The 15,891-nt window shown below is 46.1% G+C and overlaps 1 protein-coding gene and 1 long non-coding RNA gene across 2 annotated transcripts; one reads left to right on the top strand and one right to left on the bottom strand.

The window, feature by feature from the left end:
• Nucleotides 1-4,166: 4,166 nt before the first annotated feature.
• Nucleotides 4,167-6,425, top strand: LOC139051515 (uncharacterized). Its single transcript, XR_011509410.1, has 3 exons — nt 4,167-4,243; nt 5,451-5,569; nt 6,383-6,425. It is a non-coding gene; the product is annotated as an uncharacterized lncRNA (long non-coding RNA).
• Nucleotides 6,426-11,565: 5,140 nt separating this feature from the next.
• On the bottom strand, nt 11,566-14,917 carry LOC139051543 (putative nuclease HARBI1). The gene is made up of 3 exons (XM_070528512.1): nt 14,372-14,917; nt 13,778-13,913; nt 11,566-12,071 (listed from the first exon to the last, which is right to left on the bottom strand). Exons 1-3 carry the CDS (start codon nt 14,915-14,917, stop codon nt 11,566-11,568), a joined length of 1,188 nt encoding a protein of 395 aa, XP_070384613.1.
• Between the last annotated feature and the right edge of the window lie 974 nt (nt 14,918-15,891).

Below are 15,891 nucleotides of genomic sequence, written 5' to 3'. Positions count from 1 at the left end.
GGTTGTTTTGATAAGTTGCGCGGCAGAGGTCATGATGCCTGTTGGAGAGAACGCACCCCGAAACTGTCGCAGCCGCGCTTCTGAAGATAAGTAAGTAATCTCGTTTTCTTGGGCTCGTAGCCATTTTTTTCTATTTTGACATTGACGAGCGTGAGATGTTAAGCACACCATTCGCTTTCTTCAAGAAAATCGCATGCCCGGGAGCAAATGCGCGCGATACTAACTCGCTGACGCCATCACTTCGTTTGAAACAATGGTAGGCGAAGAGGCAGCGGTGCCCCATGTGCGTAAGATTGCATTGCTTCATTTGTTCTTGTCTAATAACGTTTCCTTCATTTGTATGAGAGAACACAATTGGAACATAAGGATCGGCTTCTTTGCGCAGTGATACTTTTGTACAGTGGCCGCGTCATCTTTCATGGGGGCTGACGTGGGCTGTCTAAGCGCTTGTTATCGCGTTCTGATACGTGAGTGGCGCACTGCCTTACAAGGTATTTAGGCAGGCACTACGAGCTTAGCAGAACCCCTACAAATAATTGTGCAGCAGGTGTGCAGCTGTGCTACGCTTGTACCACACTCGTACCGGAAGGCAGTGTTGCACTTCACGCTTACGCATTTCGTAACTATGGCGGCCGCCGTGGCAATTTGGGGCTCGAGTTTGTGGATACGATCCCTGCAGCGGCCGCATTCCAAAGGAGCGGAATGCAAAAACGCTCGTGCGTTGTGCATTGTATGCACGTAAAAATTTTCAGGAAGTCAAAATTAATACGGAGTACCCAATTACGACGTGCCTCATAATGAGATCGTTGGTTTGGCACGTTCAACATCAGAATTATTTTTTTCCCCAGTGGCTCATCGTATACCATACGGTTCGTGTGATCACCTTTTGTGCCGTAGCAGTTAAGCGCGCCTCGATTTAGGTTGCGGCTAATGAGGCGGCGCACCGCGAAACCTCTTTGGGATTTGCGGACAACGGCCAACCGATTAGTCACAACTTCCGCGCGGTGACTGTACACGGATACACAGCGCAAATGAACAGAGGTGTGGTGACGACGTCGGTAAAGGCCGATCCACACGACGGACCAAGTCTGCGGGCCCCTCGGTCACGTAATGCGACGTCACGGCCCGCCGCGGTCCGGTCCGGCGCAGAGCACATCCACACGGCGGACCGCCACAGCAGACGGCAGAGCAGACCAACCAGCTGCACTCTCGGCCAGAGTGTTATCATTGTTATCTTTCCGGCTCGAGTCCCACAAAGCCGGGAACTGCTCAACGAGGCATACAAAATGAAAAAAACCTCCTCGTCACTCCAAGAGGACACGGTGTTTAAAAAATATATCTGCTGCACGCACGCGTACGCGGAACAACGGACATGAAACGACTGGCTTGGGGTGCTATTCTGGACACGCATGGCGGTTGCACGGCCGCCATTATCCGCCATGTTTACTCTCTGATTGGCTGTCAAGAGGTCACGTGCTTTAAAATTTGTGCTGGGAAGCGGAAGTATTGCAAAATGCAATTTTGCGTTTTCATCGAGATGACGAAACGTGACGTGGAGCTGCAGATTTTATTGGCTAATACATTTCTTTGGTCCTTGGCAGCTATATTGCGATGTTAGCGCTTCAAAAAGAATGTGAGCGGTAGCATGCACAACCAGTGCAATGCATGTGCAATTGCGCGAATATGTGGTGGCGATTCAAGATATGCGCCATGCCAGCTTGCTGATTGGCTGAAGGAATATCTCTGGTTGTGCGTCACAGGAAGGGCTGTTTCGTAAGCGTCATTTTGGCGATGCGTGACGTTGCGCTAGGCCGCCATTGCTGAGATTTTCCGCCATTATTTTTGCTGCGACGAGCCGCGCGAATTATGCTAATGAGCAGCCATATGCAATGGAAGCCGAGAGGAATGCGTATCGCCACATTTTCCCCATTGTTTGGTGCCACGAAAATCTTTTGTTCATAACGCGTGCTCATAGTATTTGCATCGCTCTCGGGTGGTGTTGGCATTTGTGTTTGGGGCCATCATTTTTTTAAAGAACGCGTTTATACGAAATACTATTGGCTGAACATAGCAAACATTCGTCGATGTTGTCCACTTTTCACTGCTGAATTTGTATTGTAATCAAGATTAATGCCTTTTTGCACAATCAAAAGTGATGACAACGGGCTCTTTTTAATTTATAAAAAGAAAGGTACGCAAGGCGGCGCCTTGAAGTTTCCTCCCGCGGTGCGAGAACCAGCGAAATGAACAAGAGATGGCAGCGCCGGCGCTTGCGTCGCGCTAGTGGATATCTCCGGCGCGTGCAACGCTATCGGTGATATTTAGCCGTTTGTCAGCCAGCCGAGTCGGGCTGAGTCACTTGCGTTTCACAAGATAGCGATAACGTTGCCTAGAACGTGCGCGCATCAGCACTGGTAGGTCGCGTATGCTGGCTCAAGCAAGAAAACAAGCGCGTTGGCGCCAACGTGCGATGACTCATTTCATTTTCCGGGGACACGCATCCTAGCTATTGAAGCAGACGACGTCTTGTACGCAGCAGACGACGGAAGCGAGAAGCGTTTTCGACCGAATAATCATATGCTTTGAGAGAGCTGCTTTATTTTTATTGCGGAGGAAAACTGTTTTGCTTTACTGATAACGCTACATTCAGTGCCTTCATTTCAGTTTCTTAGGCGAAACGTCAAGTTAGCGTCACGTTACGTAAGCAAAACTGGGACACCAGCGCCATTTTGTTTGCGTCGCGCCTACGTCACGCACCGATGAAAATGGCGGAATGTCCAGGGGCCGAATCTTATAACGGTTCGGAATACGAACCGTCCGCTTCGCCGCTTACGTCACTAAATGGGTGACGCCCAAGGCGGAGGTGGAAGAAGGGGAGGACGCGACCAATAGACGGGAAGGTGCCGCCTCTGAAGTGTGCGTCATCACATGACGAACTAATCGAGGAACTGCAGAATGTTTCTGCTCGCTCAATAAATGTGAGCTATTATTTAAATATCTTGTTAAAAGTTTTCAGGAATCATCGCGCGTTGACATATTTTTATTGCACATTTGGAAATATAATATTACCGTTTGTTTAACTGTTCGTCGCCAGGTGGCAACCCACGCGCTAAAAATCGTAACGACTCGATAAAAAAATGTAGCCAGACCATCATCACTATCAGTCGCGCGAATTTTGAATATTTATTGGTACGGCCATTAAGTTCGAAGATGTCTTCGCACCGAGACGTCGTCCTCGGGCCACACGTCTCTCACCGACAAAGGGAGCTGCTCGTCTCCTTCATGGAGGAGCACCCCTACTTGGCGAAGGCGTCATGCGTGCTGGGGCCAATGCTTACCGTGGCGCGGAGAAGCGAGGTGTGGAACGAGCTGGCCGCCTTGCTCAACATGGAAGGCCCGGCTGTGAAGACAGCGGCCCAGTGGCGGCAGTACTGGAAGAAAGAAACCTACAGTTCCCGTCACGACGCCGCTGTCTTATCAGCCGAGCAACAGTAAGTACTGCAGTTCCGCTCATTGAGACGAAACACTGATATGCACTTCATGTACGCGCTCATTGCAGGGGAACTGGTGGAGGGCGCCTGCAAGGGCTTCGCGGCCGCATTCTTACATTGGTGGGCCGCAGCAGCGCGACCGGCGTCTGTGCGCCATTTTTCGTTCCACCAGAGCAGGTGAGAATCAAAATCACAGCCTACGTATTGCCATCGAGCAGGCAGGTTCGTATTAAGCTAGGCGTCCATTGTTTTCGCGCGATTTGTAGCTATAACTTCCGCCTGCACCTATTCAACAAAATGAGCCACCGCGCCCGTTCGTGCGACATAACAGTAGCTATTTTGTGCACAGCATGTATTTTGAAACGTCTTCTACGCAGGCGCCGCATTCTACTATAGGTGTGCCCCGCGTAGCGCGCATGGCCGTCGGCACGAGACCTGGAACGAGTGGTGTCGCACGTAAGCAACATTTGCTGATTCTGGCAGCCCCCTTTGTTCATTCGCATTGCGCACTATACATATGTTATCCCTTCCCTGTAGGATGTACCTTTGCTAAATGAAGCTGCGCCGTACATGTAGTAATCGTTTCTACAAACGCATCTCAGGTGGTGAGCCGCAACAGCAGCAGCAGCAACAGCATCGGGAGCCGCAGCAGCGCCAGGAGCCGCAGCAGCTTCAGCCGCATGAGGGACCAGCACAACCTGCAGCCAGCCTGCTGGACCATGAATATTGTGCGGAGCCACCGACTAGGCCAGGTAACACTGAAGAGGGTTTTGTCGACTATACTTACTGAATTGGAGCACTGAGTGACTTTCAGTGGTGAACTGTGTTATTATCACAGTTATTACTAGTCATTGCTCACGAAATGTAATTGTTATTTTGCTCATGAATTTTGCACCTTTGCACGTAAAGGTGAACTGCACAGTGTGATGTTGCATAGTGGCACATCTGTGGAATGCGCCTTGTGTGATCCTTAGTATCGTGCCACTTTTCTCTTAGCTTGTAGGTACAGCCACTATCACCCTGCTACTATGCAGAAAATGTGGGTGTGATATAAAACGACAGGAAAACCTTTTTGCCTGTCGGGTTATCCCTTTATAAGTACTAAAAATGCGGTTAATACCTTTTCCTTCAACAGATATAACTGTTAAAATACAAGGCAGTCGTACAACGTTCCGTGAAGTACACACTGCTATGCAAAGTAAGGATGGAAGAAGCATACTTGAAGAAAATATTGCAGACAAACCTTGAATGTGTGCTATTACTATGTATCAGTAGCTGTTTATTGTTGCTTAACAGTTGCTATTTTGTTCTAATGTGTGCTCATGCATTTATAAAGGAGTCCTGGATGCATGTCATACATGGAGTTACCATCCATGCTGTTTTGACCAAAAAGCTTGTTTTACAAAAATGTGCACTAAAGCAGTGTCCCTTCTTCCTTCTTTTAGTGCCTTCTGTCTACATTGCTCACACCAAAGATATCTTACATGTTGATGTAAAGCCTTACATGGAGTGTTCATCAGTAGAACAGTGAAGCATCATGAATGGCAGCATAAGTCACTGTGCCACAATAAATAGGTTGAGGCTGCTCCATTTTTATCTGGCATTTGCAAGCTCATAAGAAATCTGTTCAGCTTAAGCCAGACTAGTCACAGGTGTATAGGTGAGGTATGTGTTCAGGAGCAGGAACTACGACAAATCAAAAAGGACAAAATGGTGGTAGTTGTCTGCTTCTACCCTGCATTGTTACCTGCATTGCTAAATACATAAAATGTTCCTCGTTTACGATGATTTGTGAGACGTTTTCTGAATAGCACATTGTTTAGTTTACAGTAGTGCAATGAATATCCATCCACAATTTCCTATGCTGCCAGGTTTTTCCTAATTGTGCTTGCTGTAAGTCAGTGTATTTGCTTAAAGGTTTGTACAGTGTTGTAGAAAGTACCATTTCCATGTTCACAGCACCTACACGCCAGGCACGTCGTCCAAATCGCGGACCTCGTGTAATTGTCGAGGAGGTGATGGGCGAGGTCGCGGAGAACTACCTGCAGTCGGTGAGGCTGCATGAGGAGAATAACCAGGTATGTCTATTGTGCACTGTCACATAGATATCTGCAAGTAATGAAATGTTGGAATCGATGTACAGTTCTAAAATTTTGTGCACACTATGCCATCTTACTTTGTGTGCTGCTAAACAATCCATGGAAGTTAAAAGTGCACAACTTCTCGTGGTTGATTACCACCACATGTGTCAAGTATCACTGCAGTTATTGTGTTAACTGTTTGCTACAATACAAAATTATGCATTTCTATGTCAACGCTGTTCCTGTCGCAGTTATAGCTGTAGGAACAATCAAGAAATTTTGGAAAGGCTGGCAAGAAGCTGGTATCAACGGCAAGCTGTCTCTGGCAATGTCAGATGCAAGAGTGTAAAATACTGTCAATGCAGTATAATATGTTTTCAAGTTACATTTCGGGAATTTTGTTTCACCAAAATGGATTCTAGGAGCAAGAACACATTTTATTTTTCAGCTTGTCGCCATCAAGTGCAGCTATGCCTTAGTGCCTTTTAAGTACTCTTAATATAGGAGGGGAAGCAATTCTCTCTTGCCCATGGAATCGCGACACTACTCTGGCAGTGCGTTCACTGGCGTTATGAAATGAGTGTAATATTTTCGTCAAAGTCAAGGCAATGAAAACCTTGTTGGTGGCAAGAACCAGGAAATAGCATTATTCATAGGAATGTCTGTGCCTCATTTCTGTGCAGCGCTTACCAGGTGTAGGTCTCACATTAGTTTTATAAATGTTGCAATCGATTCATCACAAGTGGATACCTAAATTTGGTAACACGGCATAGCAAATTGTGATCTGGCACGTTACGTATGCATCTGCAGATGTTACGTCAGCTAGGCCCAACAGTGCAGCAGATGGCCGCTGCTGTGGAAAGAAACGCTGCGGCTGCCGAGCGGACTGCTGCAGCTGCCGAGCGGAGTGCTGCAGCTGCAGAGCGGAGTGCTGCAGCTGCCGAGCGGGCTGCTGCTGCTGCTGAACGGACTGCTGCCGCTGCCGAGCAGCAAGGACGAGAAAATTCAGTTTAATTTATTTCCCATTTATGTTTCAGTTTGCCATCAACTGTAGTGCAGCTTTTTTTTTCTTTTTTCTGTTTCTGTTTTATGTTTGTGGCCGGCGTCCATTTTGCCCTTGACTGTTGTGCAAAGTCCCTTTCGCAAAGAACTGCTAAAGCGTGGAGTTTTTTTATATTTTGTAAAGTCGAGCAACTCTACGATAAAATGACCTTTGTAACGAAAGAATTAATCTGTCCCACTCCTATTGTGAGCTGTGTGACTTTTACAACGAAGTGATCTGTATAATCAATTGTTTTGGAGGCCCTAAACATTTTATTATAAACATGTTCGAGTGTAGTTAGTTCACCTAACAAAACTGCTTTGTCTGAATATATGGAAAACTAGATGCACCTGGAGTAACCACATACTTGCTATCGCAGTAAAATGAACAGGCCATCGATGTTTTGCCGAAGTTTTTTTTCTAGAGGGCGTCTACTCGTGGGCATGCTGCCAATACAATCCAGAGGAGATGTTCAGTGGTTCTACAACAGAAAAGCTGTCCTGATGGATGAACATGACGCAAAATGTTGCAATGCACATTTTTATTTCATGCCATGGAAAGCCATAACAATACCTCTCACTACTATGACAGCTCCATTATTTTGTGTACTTTGTTGCCATCTGACCACCTGGCGGTCATTACTAGTCAGATGATGAAAAATGTCATATTTTCAGAGTCCCAGAGTGTGTTCATTTTGATAGATGAATTTACCTTGAAATGCTGCATCAAATAGTCATATTTCATGTGATATGAATTGTTATGTGATATGTTGAATTATGAATGTGGCATGATATGTTGTTTTATGAACAGTGCATTATTTCTGTTATGGGTACTTTGAATGTTTACTTATTCTTTGTAATTTGGTTTGATCTTAGCACCTCTTGGTTGCTCTAGACATGTGATGAATGTTTATTTTGAAAGATTGTTTTTAACTTTTTGTGTGAGCCTGATATTTGTGGCTTAATGTAACGTATATTGTCACACGCACCAATGCTATACAAATTCGTAACAGGCATCATGATGTGTGGTTCTTTTATGAATGCGTATGTTCACGTTATGGCAGCTCTAAAAGTTCTTTCATTTTTTTTTGTTATCTGAGCAAGTAGTGGTAGCTCCTAGTCGGTTGAGAAGTACATTTTTTCTTTACATTTCTTCCTCGTTTATGCGTTCACGAGGGTATAATAGGTGAGGACATTTTCTTTGTCAACCACGACCAGTGTGCCTACGCAATTACCATGACCACTCATGTACAAGAGACTGCCATGTCTTATAGTGGTGTAATGTGATCACTTGAGCCTCTAATGTATCACTGAAAATGAGTGCTATAGTTTGTTTTTGGGCCACCACTTCATTCTGCACACTGAAAATGTAGTTTCATAAGAGCTTTTACATCTTCAGAACCATGAAAATCATACTGCTTTTTAAAGAACTTCCAACACTTCAGGGAGTTTTCTCAAGTTGACACAACACTCCACACAGGAACTGCCTGCTGGAAAGACATGTACTAGAGCATCAACTGCATCATGTCTTCAATGTTTGCAAAGCGACCATCCATTCACATGGAATGTTTGTACCTAGGGCAAACACTGCTACCTACTGTCAATATGCTCTGCTACAACGCTGTGCTGCGCAACTGTTTTCATTGCTCAGCAACACGTCTGCACTTTTCGCAGCTCTTCCCCCTTGCCTGTATTATCTGCCTTGCACTGTTTTGTATGTACTATTCCGGCTGTCTGCATCTTATTTGTTCGCTTTATAATGATTACCACATTTCATTGCTTTCTCCAGTTTAATTTTGTTTCTGACCCACTCCTGTATGAGCCTGTAGCGGCTTACAGTATTGCTAAAAAAATCGCATTACTAAAGCAAATAGCACATTTTATTCAAACCTGTAGCACACGTATAATCACAATTGTTTCAAAGCGTTTGTGGTGTTCTAAATACAGTTATAGCCTTTGGTATTGTCTTGGCATGCGCAAATGAGCACACAGTGTCAAAAGAGATGTGAATTACATACTACTGAAGCAATTTCAAGCTGAAAGATATACAGCCATTACGTTCGATATACAAAAAAAAGAAACGACAAGGTGTTGCGACATACTCATAAATGCTAACACATTCCTTGAAAGTTGCAATATCACACTGCAGATTGCTTCACTTAAACCATTAATGTCACATACATTTACGCAGTAGTACTTCGGTACGATACCTACTCAAGCCAGCCACTGCCAAGTTATTTATGCAAATGTCCACGTATACATTTAAAAAATTAAATTATGGGGTTTTACGTGCAAAAACCACTTTCTGATTATGAGGCATGCCGTAGTGGAGGGCTCCGGAAATTTCGGCCACCTGGGGTTCTTAAACGTGCACCTAAATGTAAGTACAAAGGTGCTTTTGCAATTCGCCCCCATCGAAATGCGGCCGCTATGGCAGGGATTCGATCCCTCGACCTCTACCCCCCCATGCTCAGCAGCCCAACACCATAACCACTGAGCAACCGTGGTGGGTATATATACATTGTAAGAGTGCTCTATGTGACAGCTCTTTACATGTACATTTTGTTGTTCACAGAAAGCCGAACATAAAAGCTCAAAAGAAAGAAGTTTTGAAATGCTATGTAACACGAAATTACTTTGCAATCAAAACAAAACACACATTAAAATGAATGTACTTATGTAATTATACATATCTTTACACCACCTGTACAGCCATCTTACATGTGCTTGTTGTACCACATTGTTGCCACATTCGTACGACAGAGGACAATATCTGGTGGGCACCTGCACATATCTCGCAATCTCATGTACACTCCTATTTACAGGATGCATTTGTCAGTTGTGTACGATATGAATATTATTGCGAACATGTGAAGAATATAGTCATGAAGGACAAACGCCATTTTTCAACATTGAACATGCGAATGCAGCTGGAAGGTACGTGAATCAGGTATTGGGTGTGGAGCATGTAAACTGTTTACAATGCAGATACAAAGCCCTTTTCCGTGGGGCACAGACTTGTGGTTTCTGTCACTGTATGCGCCTTGGTGAGTCAGCGCAAACGTCATACCTCTTTTTGGCCTTTGTCATTGCTGTAGTGTATGTTCGGTTGCAAAGTTTTCGCTGTATTGTGGCTTTATGCAAGGCAATGCATTTACCCCAGCCAAATGTTCAACATCAAGTGCTTGCTTGGAGCACAGTATTACACAGCAAAGCAAATGCAACTACAATAGTTGCTTTCTTCTGCACGTACAGTACTACATCCATCCCTAGAATTTACTATCTTAGCATGCAAAATGCTTCATTGGACAAGACAGGCTAACGTTATTCCTATAGATGCCAGTGCATTGCTATTTCACTGACATATGAAATGTCTGACATGACCTTTGAAAAGAAGCACACTATTTTTGCCTGTATTCACTGCAAAAACAAACATGAACTTCTGTATACGTCATAAAGCACACATCTGTGAAGACTTTAAGCATTTCTATTCACATTGTGCAATTTCCTTTTACCGCACCATGATTGACTGACAACAAAAAATTTGTGGAAGAGCACAATTGGAGCCTTTGCAAATTAAGCACATACGCAAAAGGGATGAATATTCACAAGAGGTATTTGCAGGCGAAATACATAGAACAACACAAGACTGCAACAAGGATGACATCAGTCCAAGTAATGTGTTTGCATCCTGGCACAAAGCACTGTTGAATAATACAAATGTTTCTGCGCGAATTACATATCATCCACACATTAACGGTAAGGCCTCAGTGCTTCACAATTGCTCGCTACTTGCAAGCACAAAAAGATATAAAATAGGCAACTGTGCACACGCCTTACGCAGCACTGCACGTGAAGTTTGATTGCAACTATGTACAAGTGTCACACATCCACAGAGTGCTAGGCCGGGCTGTTGAGGTGCTGTGGGAGCTCTGCAGCACGAGTGCACTTGCTGGCTTCGCTTGTGCAGGAAGGAATAACTGCATGATGGCAAAGGAAGCACCAGCTGTCACTAAGTGCACCTTTGCAATGCGCCATGTTTCATTTTTCTATCGACTCATTTCAGTAACTTCTGTTTGGGAAAGAAAGACCACTTGCTGCTTTACATATTGTTAAAACATGAGCCTCATTGGCTTTGCTTTTGTCATACTTTACTAGTGAGGTTGCCTCAGCTAGCTTGTTGTTGCCACTAAGTTGTTGTGATGCACCAGCGAGCATACGTAGCACTTCACTACACAGCAGTTGCTAAGAGTCAAACTGAAATGCTGTAAATGACATAGAGGTAGAGTGCATAACAATTCCAACGGATACACAACACTCCAATTGCACTCCACTATCACATAAAGGTTGATTTCCTGTTTCAGCTTCCAAAGCTGTGTAGATAGGATGTAACTTTGCCACAAGTTATTCATCGCTGCGCTGCAAACTTATTTGAAACAAGCACTTAGCATTCATCATGCCCTTCTCTGTTTTTCCTTTAATGCTAGCGTTTAAAACTGTAGTTATTGTCTGCATTGCACATTGTCCGCTTTATAAGTGACAGTCTATTTGCTAAACATTATGCAGTTGGGGCCATTATGATTTTAACAGTATCAGTAAACTTATTACTTAAATCACTTTTGGCTGCATTGGTCCTGCCAAATTTGCTTTTCATTGTCTGCTTGCTGTGCAAGAATGCTAAATGTTATAAGGGCCGCCAAAATATCAATACACTTTTTCAGGGTATAAATGATTCTGTAGTGCAAATCAGCCGTTATGACCACATGAAATCTACTAATGGACATGTTCACCGCAATGTGGGCCTTATGCATTTTTAGTGCAGTCTTGTCACCAATCAGGCAAAACTTTAGGGAGGGGCTGTTTTCACACTTGTTACAATGAATAAATTGAGCAAGACAGTTCACCTGGCAAGCACATGGGATGTGTGCCTCATGGAAGAGTGTCTCCAGCTCCTAGTGGTGGCCACTGGATTGGCGCAGGCGACGCCGCACCATTAGCAGGTAGGCAGTGTGTGGTGCATGTCGTCCTCTGAAAAGGTTGACCACAAGGTTCCGTTGCAGTCTTCCTCTCAAGAGCAAGTCGCGTGGTGGTGGTGGGCGCCTTGATTCCGGTGGCAACTCTCCACTCGTGCTCTGGTGGGGCTGCAGTACGACTTGTACGGCAACGTCATCGTCGTCGTCGTCGTCATCATCATCAACACATGGCTCGCCTGCCTCCAACGCAATGTTGTGCAGAGCTGCACAGGCTGCCACTATCACCGCTGCTTTCTCAGGGCTGTAGAGTAGGGTCCGGTACCGTTGAAGGCATCGAAACCTGCTCTTGAGGAGCCCAATACACCTTTCCACAACATTCCGCATGGAGGCATGCGCCCTGTTGTACCGCCCCTCTGGTGTGTCTGTAGCTGGGTGTCCTGGGACAGGTGTTAGAATCCAGGGCTCCAGGGGATAGCCCGAGTCTCCTGCAAGATGAAAATGTGACAGGTGCTAATGTCATTTAGTACCAGAGACTAATACCTTATAAGCATACTGTGTGTGGGACAAATAGAATCGTTGGGCACAAATGTTTGGGCATCATGCCATGGTCACCACCAAGAATATTTCATGTAGACTTTGTAGTGCTGACACATCACTGGTCCTCCAAGAGAGTTCATTTTCCAGTTTCTTTTTAATATTAATAATAATATTTGGGGTTTTACGTGCCAAAACCACTTTCTGATTATGAGGCACGTCGTAGTGGAGGACTCCGGAAATTTTGACCACCTGGGGTTCTTTAACGTGCACCTAAATCTAAGCACACGGGTGTTTTCGCATTTCGCCCCCATCGAAATGCGGCCGCCGTGGCCGGGATTCAGTTTTCTTTTTGAGAGAAGTAACTGTCCCAGTATGTTTAAATTATATTGTGAACCTATCATGTGCACAGCTATGTACAGCATGCATTGTATACATACTGACACAACCTGCCTCAAAACTTCAACTTACTTCAATGTGTCACTTGTGCCTGGCAGAGGGCAAGGGGAAAGGAGAAACACACTGCACTTCCACGCGTACACTAAGTGTGAACACAATCTATATGATCTATGTGAGACATTGCATCTACCATGCAGTGTCTACTGGGAACATAATATTCATTTTTGGAAACTGCAAAAGGCACCGATACGTGCATATGAGGAATGCATCCAACATGTGCCCTTAATGTCCTCACACACATGAAAGATGTCCGTTTTGTTTCCTACCTGACCCCATGTACATAGACTTTCCGAGACAAAATCAGCACTGCAAGCCATACATTCTCTCTCAAGACACCAGTATTACATTTACATGCTAGCATTAGACATCCTACAAATATTTGATCTTGTTCAAAAGAAACGTCACTCAATTACCTTCAAATAAGTACCTTGTCACTGTGGCTTGGCCGGCAATAAGCTATATGATGTGCAAGCAAGAACTCTAAAGCTGTCGACATAAAGATTCCATATTGTCAAAGCAATGCAAGTCATCGTTGGCTGTGCTCCTTGAGATTGTACAGCACATCAATGCTTGTAAATGGGCCCAAATAAAAATGCAATTAAATGAAATGAAATAGGCTCGACCACATTATTGGCCGGTACAGGCACTTGCGGGAAATAGACTCTGGCAGGACTTTTCGTTTGGGCGTCGCCTTCACTCAGTGCTGCGCACAGTTGATCGGCGGTGTGGAAAGCCCAACTGTGAATGCAGCCAAGCGTCTCAGACGACATCTGTCTTGCGACTATGTGCTCAATGCATCACAGCTGATGACACTGGCAGGCAAACATTGTCTGAAAGTACTACTTTGTCCGCAATGTGAGATCATATCGAAGCATCAACAGCTGCAAGGGCTGCGCTGGACTGTTTGAAGATCACTGGACTATACGCAAGGCATTAAGAAAGCCACTGTGTTAGTGCATGTATGCACTCCTTCTTCCTGCACTCATCATCTTTCATCACTGTTTTCTGTCCGCTTTCCTTTTCCCACTGTGCACAGCAGCAGGCTAGAGCATGCTAGCTCAGACCGACCTCAACGCCTTCCTAATAAATTACATCTCTCTCATACACATGCAAGACAAGCCTGCAGGATCGACTACAGTTGCATGTTGCGTTGTTGTTGATGTCAAAATATCTGAGTCTCTGGATTGGCAGTACTCACCAAGCACGATTTCCCCAGGTCTCAGGACAGTTTCAAGGCGGCTGCGCAGCGGGGTGTGCCGCCAGACAAAGGAGTCATGGCATGACCCCGGGAAGCGGGGGTCGATGTCCAAGATCTTCATATGGCCATCACACACCTTCAGTGCCATATGTGAAGCAAAGTGGTTAAAAAGAAAGAACTATGAGTAAGTATAGCAAATCACGCAATGAATCTACCTGCGCCGCGATACTAACTGAAAAACCTAAGTGAAATAAATTGTTGCGGCAGTTCGTTACAATATAACTTGCCCATCTAGAGTATGCAATCAGCAGCCTCAATCAAAGCTACTCACACCGGAAGGCAAACTTGAACTTAGCCTTACCAAAAAACAAACAGAAAACATACATTTTGAAACGTAGCGCTCATCACGTGACGCGTTCAATAAAAATTGCACTGAGAACACAAATGGACACTGGCAAAAAACAGCACATTTTGCTAGGCTACACACTGCATGTTCGTAGCTGTCTGCATACATTAATAGCCGTGCTAGATGCCAAGGCTGGCCGGTTTGAGAAATTAAACGAGCAAGAAATGGTAAACACAATGAGTACTGACGACCATGGTGTTGAGCGCATAGTACCCTTTCCGGGTCATGAAGCTCTGGGTCTCCCCTGGGTTGAGCCCTCTCGATTGTTGGATGGCGATCAGCGTGCCATCCACGCAGGCGACAACACCCGGAATTCGCCCTCTGCTAGCGAACGTCGCCTTGGCGCTGTCTTTGGCAGCCGAGGTCGTAGGAAAGCTGACCCATCTTTTCTGCTGGCCAACGACAGTGATAGCACGAGCAACTTCGTGAATCGTGTCGCTTACAGAGGACTGGGCCATCCCGATGAACACTTCGGCACCCACACACTTCTGGAAGCTGCCGGTGGCAAGAAAACGGAGCGCACAGAGGACTTTCCTCTCTGTGGAGAAGCCGCTAGATCGGTGGCACCCTACAGTCTCCTCCAGTTCGTCGCACAGCCATCGGACGGTCCGCTTCGAAAGACGATAGTGACGCCGGAACTCCTCCTCTGTGAGCTCTGAAAACGCGTCTCGCACCTCCAGTCGTTGGCGGGAGCGGGAGAGCAACCCGAGGCAAAGGATGAGAGGCGCCGCCATGTTTGACGTACGTTAGAGATCAACGCGCGCGCGCGCACCGCCCGCGCGTCCCCGAGGAGGCATGGCCGGCGCGCGCGGCCAGAGTCGCAAGCCAACAGCCAAGCCACACAAAGCGGACCCCAAAGCGGACTACCTCTTCGCCGGTTCCTACGACCGATTCGCTTTGAAAATGATTGACAGATGCTTGAGGTTGTCATAAATTGCGGTACCGCCCCGCTGCCTCTGACGACCTGTGACGTAATCAAAATTTTGGCCAATCAGGTGAGGCCAAACAAACGGTTCCCCAAGCCAACCGTTATAAGATTCGGCCCCAGAATAGCGCCCTTGACTGGCTTTTGCTGAGCCGAAAACTGGATTGGATTTGGCTGAAGACACTCTGTTGCTGGATAACATTCGTTGGCTACGCCAAAATCGCTGCGGTTTGCATGCGGTCCGCCGCCAAAACGGAAGCGGGAAAAGCCTCGGCGATTTGTTGGACCGCGAGGGCCGCGGTCTTGCGCGGGCCAACGGCGGTAAGCACGAACTGGTGACGTCCTATCACGTGATGCGCGGACCGTGGTCCAAAAGAGCAATTTGGTCCGTCGTGTGGATCGGCCTTAAAGAACACAGCCGCCGACGGACTCACCTTATCGCCTATCACCGCCAAAACTACCGCATTAAGCATCTTTATCTAGCGCGTCGGGTTGCCGTTGAAGGCGTACTGTACAATTTTAATAGGCGATAACCGAAACATGCCACCGTTCTCTGCTGCCTCGGAGTTGGACCGATCCGAATGTGCGTGTCTTGCAGAAGTGAAAGGAGCGCCAATCGGTGCGTTTTCGCCTCGAGCTAAGCGTCGCACTCGAGCACCGTTTGCGCGGTGAAGAATGACGCGTGCACGAAGCTAGCTCACTGCGCGGACGCTACCGCGCAAAACGCGCAAGGGCATGTATGCGACGTTCTGCACACAAATCGCGCGGGATGATCGGAGCCAC

Source organism: Dermacentor albipictus, unplaced genomic scaffold (assembly GCF_038994185.2).
Source record: "Dermacentor albipictus isolate Rhodes 1998 colony unplaced genomic scaffold, USDA_Dalb.pri_finalv2 scaffold_12, whole genome shotgun sequence".
Classification (NCBI taxonomy): Eukaryota; Metazoa; Arthropoda; class Arachnida; order Ixodida; family Ixodidae; genus Dermacentor; species Dermacentor albipictus.
This window is presented reverse-complemented; position numbering and strand designations above follow the sequence as displayed.

Bases quoted from the DNA above. Each gene is read 5' to 3' on its own strand.
- LOC139051543 (XM_070528512.1), bottom strand. From the start codon at position 14,917: ATGGCGGCGCCTCTCATCCTTTGCCTCGGGTTGCTCTCCCGCTCCCGC. The intron at 13,914-14,371 runs GTCAGTACTCAT...ATGGCACTGAAG, and splicing joins ATGCGCTCAACACCATGGTC to GTGTGTGATGGCCATATGAA. The intron at 12,072-13,777 runs GTGAGTACTGCC...TTCATCTTGCAG, and splicing joins ACCTGGGGAAATCGTGCTTG to GAGACTCGGGCTATCCCCTG.